Source organism: Neophocaena asiaeorientalis, unplaced genomic scaffold (genome assembly GCF_003031525.2).
Source record: "Neophocaena asiaeorientalis asiaeorientalis breed wild unplaced genomic scaffold, Neophocaena_asiaeorientalis_V1.1 scaffold71, whole genome shotgun sequence".
Lineage (NCBI taxonomy): Eukaryota > Metazoa > Chordata > Mammalia > Artiodactyla > Phocoenidae > Neophocaena > Neophocaena asiaeorientalis.
Window position 1 is genome coordinate 1,308,691 of NW_020175439.1, and position 16,055 is coordinate 1,324,745.

The window sequence follows — 16,055 nt, forward strand, 5'->3', positions numbered from 1 at the left end:
TCCAGGCACAGTTTGATTTGTGTAGAAACCTGCATAAAGAGCAGCATGTGTTTTGTTTTGTTTTGTTTTCCCCTTAATTACTGAGAGCCAGGGAGATCAGTGTTCAAATAAAACATAGTGATACAGCCAGGAGAAAAAATTGTAAAAGAAGAAAACAGACAACTACGTTGTTAACTGCATCATCTCAATTCCATGATATTTTCTGAGAGTGTCTGCTTTGTATAATGCTCTGTACCAGGCATTGTAGGACATGCAAAGAAGAGTAAGTTAAATATTACAAAATAAATTCAGTTCAGTAAACATGTCACTAGTGCCTTTTATATGCTGCTGAAGTGCTGGGAATATAGAAATTAAAGTAGTTCTATCCTTAAGGAGCTTACAATATAGTGGGGGAAATGAAGTAAATGGATAGTTTTGGTTCCACACAAGCAGGTTCTATGATATATGTATATCAAGATGCTATAGAAGCTCTGAAGAAAGGGTACTTAATTCATCCTGGGAGGATAGTGAGGAAGACAGTGAGGGAAGGCTTCTGGGAGAAGGTAAAACCCCAGTGTACAGCCCTGAGTCTTGAAGGATGAATAGTTGTTAGCCAGGTAAAAATGAGGGGTAGGGAGAGATCAGGGCAGAAGGAAGAGTATGAGCAAAGGGTCGGAGGCAGGAAATATCATGGCTGTTTGGGAGAGATCCAAGCAAGTACTGCTCTTGTAGCTGAAGGTAACATTTGTGGGAGGAGATGAGATTATGGTACCAGATTGTGATGGAGTTTGGAGCTTATCCTGTATGTTCATGTTTCTTCCTGTGTGGCCTGTAGACTCTGCAACAGCAACTCTAGAATATTTGCAGAAATGCAGGTCTAAACCCACACCAAGATATGGAAAATATCCATAGAATCTGTTGTTTTTGCTCAGAATTGGGATTTTCCTATATTGCTAATGTACAATAGAATGCTCTGTATTTAACAAATATTTTTTAAGTGATATATTTCATCAGGTTTACACAAACACAGTATTTATGAGAGAATTTATGTCTTACATTGGTGTTTTGGGAGGTTCCCAAGAGAAGAACCATGATTATAAAATGTTGTTTATAAAGTAAATGTAGAAGACATGTATACTGACTCTTGGGATCAATAAAAAGGCAGGAAATTCCAAACAAAAAGCAATTTGGAAGCCTAATTTGTGACTACATCTTTAAGGATATATTTTCCTAAAACCAGTTCAGAGTGAGAATTCCCTGAGACCTCTGTCACTCAGCGTTCAGTCTCTGGCCGTGTGTGTGTGTATACAGTTTAGGAGAAAGCAAGGAATATGGAAATGGAAAACGTTTCAGAATAATAGAAAGAACTTATGATATGTTTATAAATGTTCTACATATCTCTCTTACTGTACAGGAATTAGAGGATAAAAGAAGACTACAAAAACAAGCTGCCGCTAGTCAAAGTGCCATGGAAGTTCGCTTGAATAGAGCTCTAGAAGAAGCAGAAAAGTATAAACTGGAGTTAAGTAAACTAAAGCAAAATAACAAGGTATGGAAAAACTGAATAATTTGGGTAGTGATCACCTTTGGTAACTTTCTCTTTTAGGCAAGACTCGAAAGTGATAGTTTTTAAATTATAATTCTTGATGTCACGGTAAACACACCTCTTTTCAGAAGAAATATCCTTATTAGCAATATGTACATTTCCAATAAGTTAGAATTATATTGCTTGGACTAGTGCCATACTTGGGTGATAGCAGACAACTCTGGAGAATTCATCCATTTTTTCATCCAACAGATCTTTATTGTGTGCCCATCTTATATGCCAGACACCTTTCTAATCTCTTGGAATAAATAAATGGTGGGGAAAAGTCTGTTTTGAATCTCAAGTCTGTTCTATCCCTCTCTGAGCCTCAATTTTCTAATATATAATGCAAGGGGCTATTTTACAGGGCAGTGGTTCTCAAACTTGAGCATATATCAGAATCACCTGGAGGGTTTATTTAAACAGATTCCTGGGTCCCACCCACAGATTTTCTTATTCAGTAGATTTGGGGTGAGACTTGAGAATGTGCAGGTTTTTTTGTTTTTTGGTTTTTTTTTTAACTTTTATTGGAGTGTAGTTGATTTACACTGTTGTGTTAGTTTCTGCTGTACAGCGAAGTGAATCAGTTATACATATATATCTCCATTCTTTTTTAGATTCTATTCCCATATAGGCCATTACAGAGAATTGAGTAGAGTTCCCTGTGCTATACAGTACTGTGTGTATGTCAATTCCAACCTTCCAGTTTATCCCTCCCCACTTTACCCTCTGGTAACCATGTTTGTTTTCTAGATCTGTGACTCTATTTCTGTATTGTAGATAAGTTCATTTGCACCCTTTTCTTAGATTCCACATATAAGCAATATCATATGGTATTTGTCTTTCTCTGTTTGACTTACTTCACTCACTATGACGATCTCTAGGTCCATCCATGTTGCTGCAAATGGCACTATATTGTTCTTTTTTATGGCTGAGTAATATTCCATTGTGTGTGTGTGTGTGTGTGTGTGTGTACACACACACACACATATATATATATACACACTACGTCGTCTTTATCCATTCCACTGTTGATGGACATTTAGGTTGCTTCCATGTCCTGGTTATTGTAAATAGTGCTGCAGTGAACATTGGGGTGCATGTATCTTTTCAAATTATGGTTTCCTCCAGATATGTGCCCAGGAATGGGATTGCTGGATCATATAGTACCTGAATTTTTAGTTTTTTAAGGAACCTCCATACTGTTCTTCATAGTGTCTGTATCAATTTACATTCCCACCAACAGTGCAGGAGGGTTCCCTTTTCTCCACACCCTCTCCTCATTTATTGTTTGTAGACTTTTTGATGATGGCCATTCTGACTGGTGTGAGGTGATACCTCACTGTAGTTTTGACTTGCATTTCTCTAATGGTTAGTGATGTTGAGCATCTTTTCATGTGCCTCTGGGCCATCTGTATGTCTTCTTTGGAGAAATGTCTATTTAGATCTTCCACCCTTTTTTTTTTTTTGTGTACACGGGCCTCTCTCTGTTGTGGCCTCTCCCGTTGCGGAGCACAGGCTCCAGATGCGCAGGCTTAGCGGCCATGGCTCACGGGCCCAGCCACTCTGCGGCATGTGAGATCTTCCCAGACCGGGGCACGAACCCGTGTCCCCTGCATCGGCAGGTGGACTCCCAACCACTGTGCCACCAGGGAAGCCCTTCCACCCATTTTTTGATTGGGTTGTTTGGCTTTTTGATATTGAGCTACATGAGCTGTTTGTATATTTTGGAGATTAATCCCTTGTCAATTGCTTCATTGGCAAATATTTTCTCCCATTCTGAGGGTTGTCTTTTGTTTATGGTTTCCTTTGCTGTGCAAAAGCTTTTAAGTTTAACTAGGTACCGTTTATTTATTTTTATTTTCATTTTCATTACTCTTGGAGGTGGATTGAAAAAGATCTTGCTACGATTTATGTCAGAGAGTGTTCTGCCTATGTTTTCCTCTAAGAGTTTTTATAGTATCTGCCTTACATTTATGTCTTTAATCCATTTTGAGGTTATTTTAGTGTATGGTGGTAGGGAGTGTTCTAATTTCATTCTTTTACATGTAACTGTCCAGTTTTACCAGCACCACTTACTGAAGAGACTGTCTTTACTCCATTGTATATTCCTGCCTTCTTTGTCATAGATTGGGTGACCATAGCTGTGTGGGTCTGTCTCTGGACTTTCTATCGTGGTCCATTGATCTGTATTTCTGTTTTTGTGCCGGTACCATACTGTTTTGATTATTGTGCCTTGGTAGTATAGTCTCAAGTCAGGGAGCCTGATTCCTCCAGCTCCTTCTTTCTTTCTCAAGATTGCTTTGGCTATTTGTGGTCTTTTGTGTTTCCATAAAAATTGTAAAATATTTTGTTCTAGTTCTTTGAAAAATGCCATTGGTAACTTGGTAGGGATTGTATGAAATCTGTAGATTGCTTTGAGTAGTATAGTCATTTTCACAATGTTGATTCTTCCAATCCAACAACACGGTATATCTCTTCATCTGTTTGTGTCATCTTTTATTTCTTTCATCAGCATCTCATAGTTTTCGGAGTACAGGTCTTTTGTCTCCTTGGGTAGGTTTATTCCTAGGTATTTTATTCTTTTTGATGCCATGGTAAGTGGGATTGTTTCCTTGATTTCTGTTTCTGATCTTCCATTGTTATTGTATAGGAATGCAAAAGATTCCTGTGTATTAATTTTCTATCCTGCAATTTTACCGATGCATTGATGAGCTCTAGTAGTTTTCTGGTAGCATCTTTAGCATTTTCTATGTGTAGTATCATGTCATCTGCAAACAGTGACAGTTTTACTTCTTTTCCAATTTGGATTCCTTCTATTCCTTTTTCTTCTCTGATTGCGTGGCTGGGACATCCAGAACTGTGTTGAATTATAGTAGTGAGAGTGAACATCCTTGTCTTGTTCCTGATCTTAGAGGAACTGCTTTGTTTTTTACGACTGAGAATGATGTTTGCTGTGGGTTTGTCATGTATGGCCTTTATGATGTTGAGGTGTGTTCCCTCTGCCCGCTTTCTGGAGATTCTTTATCATAATTGGGTGTTGAATTTTGACAAAAGCTTTTTCTGCATTTATTGAGATGATCATGTGGTTTTATTCTTCCATTTGTTTTTTCTTTAATATTAATCTATTTTTTTGGCTGCACAGGGTCTTAGTTGCAGCATGCAGGATCTTTGTTGCCGTATGCGGCATCTGTTGCGACATGCGGGATACTTAGTTGCATCATGCAGGATCTAGTTCCCTGACCAGGGATCGAACCCAGTCCCCTGCAATGGGAGCAAGGAGTCTTAACCCTGCTTAACTAGTCTTCACTGGACTGCCAGGGAAGTCCCTATTCAGTTTGTTGATGTGATGTATCAGATTGTTTGATTTCTGTTATTGCAAAATCCTTGCATCCCTGGGATAAATCCCACCTGATCATGGTGTATGATCCTTTTAGTGTGTTGTTGGATTCAGTTTGCTAGTATTTTTTTGAGGATTTTTGCATTTATTTTCATCAGTGATATTTGCCTGTAATTTTCTTTTTTTGTGATACCTTTGTCTGGTTTTGGTGTCAGGGTGATGGTGCCCTCACCTCATAGAATGAGCTTGAGAGTGTTTCCTTTCTCTGCAATTTTTTTGGAAGTGTTTCAGAAGGCTAGGTGTTAACTCTTCTCTAAACGTTTGATAGAATTTGCCTGTGAAGCCATCTGGTCCTGGGCTTTTGTTTGTTGGAAGATTTTTAATCACAGTTTGAATTTCAGTACTTGTGATTGGTCTGTTCCTATTTTCTGTTTCTTCCTGGTTCAGTCTTGGAAGGTTGTACATTTCTAAGAATTTGTCCATTTCTTCCAGGTTGTCCATTTTATTGGCATATAGTTGCTTGTAGTAGTCTCTTACGATCCTTTGTATTTCTGTGGTGTCCATTGTAACTTCTCCGTTTTCATATCTAAGTTTATTGATTTGAGCCCTCTTCCTTTTTTTCCTTGATGGGTCTGGCTAAAAGTTTATCAATTTTATCTTCTCAAGGAACCAACTTTTAGTTTCATTGATCTTTGCTATTTGTTTTCTTCATCTCTATTTCATTTATTTCTGCTCTGATGTTTATGTTTTCTTTCCTTCTGTTAACTTTAGGTTTTGTTTATTCTTCTTTCTCTAGTTGCTTTAGGTATAAGATTTGGTTGTTTATTTGAGATTTTTCTTGTTTCTTGAGGTAGGAGTGTATTGCTATAAACTTCCCTCTTAGAAATGCTTTTGCTGCATCCGTAGGTTTTGGATTCTCATCTTCTTGTTGTCATTTGTCTCTAGGTATTTTTTTAATTTCCTTTTTGATTTTTTTAGTGATCCATTGGTTATTTAGTAACATATTGTTTAGCTTCCATGTGTTTGTGTTTTTTACAGGGTTTTTTGCCTGTAATTTATTTCTAATCTCATAGCTTTGTGGTTGGAAAAGATGCTTGATATGATTTCAGTTTTCTTAAATTTACCAAGGCTTGATTTGTGACCCAAGTTGTGATCTGTCCTGTAGAATGTACCATGTGCATTTGAGAAGAAAGTGTATTCTGCTGCTTTTGGATGGGATATCCTATAAATATCAATTAAGTCTGTCTGGTCTAATGTGTCATTTAATACTTCTGTTTACTTATTAATTTTCTGTCTCAGTGATCTGTCCATTGTGTAAGAGAGGTGTTAAAGTCCCCCTCTATGGTTGTGTTACTATCAATTTCTCCTTTTATGGCTGTAAGCATTTGCCTTATATATTGAGGTGCTCCTATGTTGGTTGCATATATATTTACAATTGTGTACTTAAATATGCAATTGTAAATTCTTCTTGGATTGATCCCTTGATCATTATGTAACGTCCTTCCTTGTCTTGTAACAGTCTTTATATAAAGTCTATTTTGTCACATATAAGTATTGCTGTTGCAGCTTTGTTTTGATTTCCATTCGCATGGAGTATCTTTTTCCATCCCCTCACTTTCAGTCTGTAAGTATCCCTAGGTCTGAGGTGGGTCTCTTGTAGACAGCATAGATATGGGTCTTGTTTTTGTATCCATTCACCCAGTCTGTGTGTTTTGATTGGAGCATTTAATCTATTTACACTTTAGGTAATTATCAATATGTATGTTCCTATTGCCATTTTCTTAATTGTCATGGGTTTGTTTTTGTAGGTATTTTTTCTTCCCTTACTCCTTTGTTGTTTTCTTTTGTGGTTTGATGACCATCTTTAGTGTTGTGTTGGGTTGCTTTTTCTTTTTTCTATTGTAATTTTCAGGTTTGCACGTCCTATGAGGCTTTGATAAAGCAGTCTTTATATATACAAGGTTGTTTTAAGTTGCTGGTCTCCTAATTTCAAATGCTATTCCCATTTTCTGCATTTGTACTTTTCTCACAGTTGCTGGATTTGATATCATATTTGTGTATGGATGATTTCCTGCCTTTACTGTATGTTTGGCTTTACCAGTGAGCTTTCGCATTTTTTATTTTCTTGTTTCTAGTTGTGACCTCTTCCCCCATCCACCCCCTGCCTAGAGAAGTTCCTTTAGGAGTTTAGAAATTCATTTGTTGTAAAGCTGGTTTGGTGGTACTGAATTCTCTTAGCTTTTGCTTGTCTGTAAAGCTTTTGATTTCTCTGTTGAATCTGAATGAGAACCTTGCTGGGTTCTCATTTCAGCCCCACCTAATAGTGTATTCTTGGTTGTAGGTTTTTCTCTTTCATCACTTTAAGTATATCCTGCCACTCCCTTCTGGCCTGCAGAGTTTCTGCTGAAAAATCAGCTGATAACCTTATGGGGATTACCTTGTATGTTATTTGTTGCTTTTCCCTTGTTTCTTTTAATATTTTTTCTTTGTATTTAATTTTTGTTAGCTTGATTAATTTGTGTCTCAGCGTGTTCCTCCTTGGGTTTATCCTGTATGGGACTCTGCATTTCCTGGACTTGGTGACTCTTTCCTTTCCCATGTTAGGGAAGTTTTCCACTATAATCTCTACAAATATTTTCTCAGGCCCTTTCTCTTTTTCTTCTTCCTCTGGGACGCCTATAATTAGAATGTTGGTGCATTTAATGTTGTCCCAGAGGTCTCTGAGACTGTCCTCATTTCTTTTCATTCTTTTTCTTTATTCTGTTCTGCAGCAGAGATTTCTACCATTCTGTCTTCCAGGTCACTTATTTGTTCTTCTGCCTGAGTTATTCTGCTAATGATTCCTTCTAGTCTGTTTTCATTTCAGTTATTGTACTGTTCATCTCTGGTTTTTTTGTTCTTTAGTTCTTCTAGGTCTTTGTTAAACATTTCTTGTATCTTCTCTATCTGTGCCTCCATTCTTTTTCCAAGATCTTGGATCATCTTTACTATCATTACTCTGAATTTTTCTTTAGGTAGATTGCCTGTCTCCTCTTTATTTAATTGTTCTTGTAGGTTTCTATCTTCCTCCTTCATCTGCAACATATTTCTTTGTCTTTTCAATTCGTCTAACTTACTGTATGTGTGGTCTCCTTTCCGCAGGCTGCAGGATTGTAGTTCCTCTTGCTTCTGGTGTCTGCCTCCTAGTGGGTGAGGTTTATCCAGAGGCTTGTGCCATTACCTCCTTGATAGGAGGTTTGACTGGTGTTGTGGTGACCAGAGCCTGCCCTGGATATTGAGTGGGGCCTCCCTTTGCTCTGTGGTTGTCAGTGTCCTGTCAGGGGTGGAATCTGCTCCCTGATTGTTAATTTGTCCAGAGGCTTGTGCCATTACCCCCTTGATAGGAGGTTTGACTGGTGTTGTGGTGACCAGAGCCTGCCCTGGATATTGAGTGGGGCCTCCCTTTGCTCTGTGGTTGTCAGTGTCCTGTCAGGGGTGGAATCTGCTCCCTGATTGTTAGAGTAGAGGCCCCAGATCTGTTTCTTAGCTGTGTTTCTGTACTGTGGTGTGAGGTAGGTGGGAATGGAGCACTCCCACTGGGAGATAAGCCACTGAGTATTCCTCCTCTGGAGCTGTTCACCGTGAATGTGCTCTGTTCTGTCCCCTTTCGCCCATTGTGCGGGCTCACAAAGTACACTGTTGTTGGTGCTGATGTCGGTCCCACCTTAACTGTGGGTATGCCGGCAGTTGGCTCTGGTGACGTTGTTTTCACCAGAGATCTCGGTCCCACCTTAACTGTGGGTATGCCGGCAGTTGGCTCTGGTGACTCTCAGACGTTGTTTTCACCAGGCCACTGGCACAGCTTGACTGAAGTCAGGTCCCAGGACTACAGTAGTCGTGCACCTGGACCTGCTGTGGAGCTATGGAAGCAGCTCAGACTCTGGCCTGGCCCAACCTCTGCATGTATGTGCCCACAAAGCCCACAGCTGCTAAAGCCAGACTCGTCCCACCTGCTGGAGCACTTGTCCTTTCAGATGTTTTGCAGGCACTGAATTTAGGAAGCCATCAGCGGAGGTGTAACTTCGCAGTTCACGCAGCTGTGAGGAGAGATTTCAGCTCTTCTTCCCTAGTCACATGGCCCCTGGGGTTCAGCTGTGGTTTCAGCCCCACCTCTGTGTGTTCCTCCCACCAGAGTCTGCTCCAGAGGTTGTCGGAGCACAAGAGCCCATCAGGCAGGAAGGAACTGTGGTGGTGATCGGGGTGAGCAGGCTCCCTAGGCGGGAGGGTGCTGGGGTAGGGATTGGAACATGTCAGCCCATCAGGCAGCAATCAGGTGAGTGGGGCCCCCAGGCTGAGGGAAGGGGTGGAGGAGGCAATAGCAGAGCCATGAGAGCCAGCTCCAGCGGGAGCCCTCCTTAGTGCCCATGGATGCAGGGGCTGGTGCGTGACGGGAGAGGCTGTAATGGCCGCCCTGCCCTTTGCGCATCACTCAACAATGGTTCTTTGCCTCTGTGGAGGTCCAGGCTTCCTCCACGAGCATTCCTGGTTGTGGAGCTCCTTACTCCCGTCCCCTCTGGCTGTCTTCTCACACCCAACAGCAGTCCCCTCCCCAGGTTTGCTCTCCAAACCCCACATTCCAGCCACCAGCAGAAACCTGTCTCAGGCTGAGGTGCACAGGGCTGTGGCACAGACCGTCCCGTCCTGCTTCCTCACCTCTTCCTTTTTCCTTCTTTCTTTTGTCCTATCCAGTTATTTAGGGATCTTTCTTGTCCTTTTAGGTGTCTGAGGTCCTCTGCTAGTGTTCAGCAGGTGCTCTGTGAGAATTTTTCTATTTCTAAATGTATTCCTGATGCCTTTGTGGGGAGAGATGAACTCCACGGCCTCCTACTCCTCCACCATCTTGGAAAGTTCAAATGTGCAGGTTTAACAAGTTACCAGCTGATGCTGATGCTAGTGATTCTGAGATTACATTTTGTTAACCACTGTTATGGAGTTATTATAAGGATCACCATTGTGTCTCTAGCATCTAGCCAGTGATTGGTGTAGAATTAACACTCAGTTCCTGAAATATCTGTTGAATAAATGAAGACTCAAATATCAATGGGTGTGAAAGCCTTTTGTACACTCTATAAATACTGGCTATTAGTTTTTGGTTTTGTATCAACCTGAAAGTGACACTCTATTAGGACAATACTTAGTTATTTAACAATGCCTTGGATGATGGATTTAGGTGTCACCCTCCTTACATGCACAGATGATACATTTTGGATTAAATTAGTAACACTTAACAGGACATAGAACTAAATCAATCTTGGTAAGTACAATATTTTTAACAGAGGCAAATAATATTACAGTGACTACAGAGTTTTGTTTTTTTTTTTTCTTTTTTTTTTTTTTTTTTGCGGTACGCGGGCCTCTCACTGTTGTGGCCTCTCCCGTTGCGGAGCACAGGCTCCGGACGTGCAGGCTCAGCGGCCATGGCTCACAGGCCCAGCCGCTCCGCGGCATGTGGGATCTTCCCGGACCGGGGCATGAACCCGTGTCCCCTGCATCAGCAGGCGGACTCTCAACCACCGTGCCACCAAGGAAGCCCAGAGTTTTAAGATGTTGTCTGTGTGATAGTTTATGCTGTATGATCAGACTGTGTTAACATTCAAGAGCCATCCATAGTATGATGACTGGGAGTTATTAATAGAATGTAATTAATGAACAAGTTAGGAAGTCAGCTTTACAGACTTGCCAGTAATTATGTTATTGGAGTATTATTTCTAATTTTGGTGTATTCTAAAGGGATTTTGAAGAAAATAAAATGTAATAATCATGTAAATGTCAGTATTTGCTAATTCTGGTTTCAGATTTGAGCTCTATTTTAGCACATACATTAGAGAAATAGAAAGAAAAACTTATTTCCATGACAACAGATGACTCTCCTATTCTAGCCAGCCATTTTGCAAATTCAAGTAATCAGGACTTGGCATGTGAACATCTCAGTTCAAAACCATCAACACTATAAAAACAACTTAGATGTGTTCAAGACAAACTTCTGACCCTAGGTCTGCATTTTGGTGATCGATTTAAACATAGTGGGGTGACATTTTGTTGTATATGTTTCTTAAGTATTTACTATCAAGTAGACATTTTGAGAAAAGAGTTCTTAAATGTACTTGTTACATGTATATTGTTTCAGATTTCTGAAAAAATATGTATATGTGTCTTAAGTTTTTGATTTTTAAATTATTTTGCCTTGTTTCTAACTTTGAGGGGTGTTTTCAAGATACGCAGTAAGATTTTCCTTGGAGTCTAATCTGTATATAAGTTTTTCTTTTGTGAGTAGTTATATTTTTTTCCATTTTAATTCTTTGTACCTTGCTTCTCTTTCTGATTCGACATATTATTATAGTTAGGTAGGCAAGTAAAATTATTCAGGTTTATATGTGTAAGAAATAGTAAGATTTCCATAAAATAGAACAATATTGTCTCATAGTCATCAGAAAGTTAAAGATTTATTTTAAAAACAATGATAAACTCATTCTGCACAGAGCTTAGGAAACAAGTAAACTGGTTTAGAGTAACTTTTGAAAAGTCAGTCAACTTAAACCAGATGCCGCATTAGTGCAGGAACCCTGTCTCTTTCACTCCTATGCCTGAGTGCCTGGAACATAATAATTGCCTCTGAAACACACTGAAGGGAGGAATGATGAAAGACAACTCTGTGATGGTTTAACTGCGCATTTGATTAGATGGTTGCTTGAAGTTCATTTAAAATATGTCACCAAGTACATGTTACTTCACTTAGGAACAGATAATTTCTAATTCTTCATTAATTCATTTATAAATATTTATGAGGACCTGCTATGTACCTGTCAGATCTTTACTAGAGGCTGGAGATACAAAGGTGATAAAAAATAAGTATGGTCCTTGTAGTCATGCACCTTACAGTGGAGAAGTTAGATGTTATTTAGACAAAACATCAAGCAAAATTAAGGTGCAACTGTGATGAATGCCATGAAGGAGGGTACATGGTGCTTTGAGCAGGTAACCAGATCAGTGAGTGAATTTTAAAAAATGTAATCCTAAGCTAAGATCTGAAAAACATACAGGAGTTATATATCAGGGGAGAGATTGTGGGCAGAAGGAATAGCATGTAAAAAATGGCTCTGCAGCAAGAAAGAAGACAGGGTAATGAAAGGCAGGGATGGATGTGAAGGGGATGTTGCAAAGGGAGCCTTCAAACACAGGGAGAGGCCAAACCATCTAGGCCTTCAGGCCATGTTAAGTATTATGGATTTTATCCAAAGGGCAGCGTAAAGCCACTGCACTGTTATTTTGAAAAAGATGACAGGAGATGATGCCATGATCAGACATGCATCTGGAAGTACAGTCGTCTCTCAGTGTCCACGGGTGCTCAAGTCTCTTATATAGAATGATGCAGGGGCTACCCTGGTGGCGCAGTGGTTGAGAGTCTGCCTGCCGATGCAGGGGACACGGGTTCGTGCCCTGGTCCGGGAAGATCCCACATGCTGCGGAGCGGCTGGGCCTATGAGCCATGGCTGCTGAGCCTGCACATCCGGAGCCTGTGCTCCGCAATGGGAGAGACCACAACAGTGAGAGGCCCACATACCGCAAAAAAACCAAACAAACAAACCAAGAACTTTATTAAACAAAATATTCACCCTTTTGTTCCACTACCTTATGCCATTTTTCAAGCAACTTCGTAATTCCATCTTCCCAATACTTTTTTATCTTTTTGAGCAAAGAACTGTTCCAGGTACCTTTTACAGTCTTCCAGGGAATTGACATTTTTTCCATTAAGAGAATTTTGTAAAGACTGAATGAAATAAATGGAAATCCGAAGGTGCATTGTCTGATGAATACAGTGGATGAATCAGAACTTCCCAGCCAAGCTGTAACAGTTTTTGCCTGGTCATCAAAGAAACATGTGGTCTTACATTATCCTGATGGAAGATTCTGCATTTTCTGTTGACTAATCTGGACGTTCTCGTTGAGTGCCGCTTTCAGTTGGTCTGATTGGGAGTAGTACTTGCTGGAATCAATTGTTTGGATCTCTGGAAGGAGTTCATAATAGAGGACTCCCTTCCAGTCCCACCATATACACAACATCACCTTCTTAGGGTGAAGACCAGCCTTTGGTGTGGTTGGTGGTGGTTCATTTCGCTTGCCCCAAGATCTCTTCCCTTCCGCATTATTGTACATTATCCACTTTTCATCGCCTGTCACAATTTATTTTAAAAATGGAACATTTTCATTACGTTTAAGTAGAGAATCACATGTGGAAATATGGTCAAGAAGGTTTTTTTTTTGCTTAATTTATGTGGAACCCAAACATCAAAGCAATTCACATAACCAAGCTGGTGCAAATGATTTTCAGCACTTGATTTGGATATTTTGAGTATGTTGGCTGTCTTCTGTGTGGTATAATGTTCATTGTTCTCAATTAATATCTCAGTTTGATCGCTGTCAACTTCAACTGGTCTGCCCAACCGTGGAGCATTGTCCAGTGAGAAATCTCCAGCACCAAACTTCACAAACCACTTTTGACGTGTTGGATCAGTCACAGCGCCGTCTCCATATGCTGCACAAATCGTTTTCTGTGTTTCAGTTGCGTTTTTACCTTTCTTGAAATAATAAAGCATAATAGGCTGAAAATGTTGTTTTTCTTCCATCTTCAGTATTAAAATGGCGACATAAAAGTTCACCAATTTTGGGCTTCCCTGGTGGCGCAGTGGCTGAGAGTCCGCCTGCTGATGCAGGGGACGCGGGTTCGTGCCCTGGTCCGGGAAGATCCCACATGCCGTGGAGCGGCTGGGCCCGTGAGCCATGGCTGCTGGGCCTGTGCGTCCGGAGCCTGTGCTCCGCAACGGGAGAGGCCACAACAGTGAGAGGCCCGCATACTGAAAAAAAAAAAAAATTCACCAGTTTTGATGTCTTTTTTTAAATGCACGCTGATATGACAGCTGTCACAATCTAACAAAATTGTTTTGAATGAAGTTAAAGACAACTAAGTGTTATTACAGCCATCCTACGGGAAAAAAACGAATGAACTTTTTGGCCAACCCAGTACATCTATAATTTAGTGAGTTTGGGCTCATACATCTGTGTAACCACCACTTCAGTCAATAGATAGAATATTTTCATCACCCCCAGAAAGTTCCCTTGTATTCTCTTTTCAAGTACTCCATCCTCCTAAGTGGAGGATGTTCTGATATTCTTGTTCTTGACTTTCATGTAAATGGAACTGCATAGAATGTACTCCTTTGGGACTGGCTTCCTTCACTACACAATAATGTTGAGATTGATCCATGTTGTCAGGTTTTTTTTTCTTGATCAGTCTTGCTAACCAGTTATCAGTTAATCTTCAACTTTAAAAAAATTTTTTCTATTGTCTGTTTTCTATTTTCACTGAATTCTCCTTATACAATTTTGTCTACTTTGCTTTTTTAATATATTTATTGATATTCATATTTTTAAATAAATTTATTGATTGTTATATATTATTTTTGGCTGTGTTGGGTCTTCGTTGCTGCGCATGAGCTTTCTCTAGTTGCAGCGAGCGGGAGCTACTCTTCGTTTTGGTGTGCGTGCTTCTCATTGCGGAGCACGGGCTCAAGGGTGCATGGGCTTCAGTAGATGCAGTGCGTGGGCTCAGTAGTTGTGGCTTGTGGGCTCTAGAACAATATTGTTATATATTATTTTTGGCTGTGTTGGGTCTTCGTTGCCTCGCATGAGCTTTCTCTAGTTGCAGCGAGCGGGAGCTACTCTTCGTTTTGGTGTGCGTGCTTCTCATTGCGGAGCACGGGCTCAAGGGTGCATGGGCTTCAGTAGATGCAGTGCGTGGGCTCAGTAGTTGTGGCTTGTGGGCTCTAGAACACAGGCTCAGTAGTTGTGGATGCAGCGAGCGGGAGCTACTCTTGGTTGCGGTGTGCGTGCTTCTCATTGCGGTGGCTTCTCATTGCGGAGCACAGGCTCAAGGGTGCATGGGCTTCAGTAGATGCAGTGCGTGGGCTCAGTAGTTGTGGCTTGTGGGCTCTAGAACACAGGCTCAGTAGTTGTGGCTCATGGGCTTAGGTGCTCCATGGCATGTGGGATCTTCCGGACCAGGGCTCAGACCTGTGTCCCCTGCACTGGAAGGCAGATTCCCAACCACTGCACCACCCGGGAAGCCCTGCTTTGCTTTTTAATTTGCAATCTTTTCAGTTTCTTAAATTGAAGACTTAGATCATTGATATTTCAACCTTCTTTGCCAACACAGCATTTAAAACTAAAATTTTCCTCAAAATGATACTTTAGCTGTCTCACAATTTTTTATTTGCCTTTCTTTAAGTGTATGTATTTTTATTTCTATTTTATCACATTTATTGTGGTATAACTGACATATAATAAACCTGCCCATATTTAAAGTGTGTAAAATTTGATGATTTGTGACTATGTGTGTACCTAAGATAAATCACCACAATAGAGATAATAGATATATCTATCACTCCCAAAAGTTTCCTTGTGACCCTTTATAATCATGCCTTTCTCCCAACCCCTATCTTCAGATAACTCATTTATATTTTCTAGAATTTCATATGCTTTTTAAAAGTGTTAACTTCTTTCACTCAGTAAAATATTTTGAGATTCATCCACGTTACTGCATGTGACAGTAGTTCACTTTTAATGATTTTACACATGGTGTAAATCTACCAAATTATACCACCTGTTGATGGACATTAGGGTTGTTTCCACTTTTTGGCTATTACAAGTAAAGCCCACATGAACATTCACGTGTAAGTCTTTGTGTGGACATGTGTTTTCATTTCTCTTGAGTAAACACCTAGACATGTACGTTCAGCTGCCAAACTGTTTTCTAAAATGGTTTTACCAATTTACATTCTCAACAGCACTGTATAAGAGCTGCAGCTGTTCCATACCTTCACCAACACTTACTGTGGTCGGTTTTTTATATTTTAGCTGTTCTAATAAGTGCCTAGTGGTATTTCATATTATGATTTTAATTTGTATTTCCCTAATGACTAGTGATGTTGAGCATATTCATGTGCTTATTTGCCATCTTGATATCCTTTTTCCAGTTTTATTGAGATATAATTGACATACAACATTCTATAAGTTTAAGATGTATGACATGATTTGACTTACATATTTTGTGAAATG

General features: G+C 40.1%; 1 protein-coding gene across 3 annotated transcripts in view; it reads left to right on the forward strand.

The window, feature by feature from the left end:
• The window catches only part of TEX9 (testis expressed 9), a 204,531-nt gene that overhangs the window by 175,811 nt on the left and 12,665 nt on the right, over window positions 1-16,055 (forward strand). For 2 of the 3 annotated variants that reach the window (XM_024767804.1, XM_024767806.1), the window contains one exon: window positions 1,394-1,528. In XM_024767804.1, coding sequence (XP_024623572.1) covers window positions 1,394-1,528 — 135 coding nt within the window. Of the gene's footprint in view, window positions 1-1,393; window positions 1,529-13,350; window positions 13,540-16,055 lie in introns of those variants that run through there. The other variant, XM_024767807.1, reaches the window with a different exon arrangement.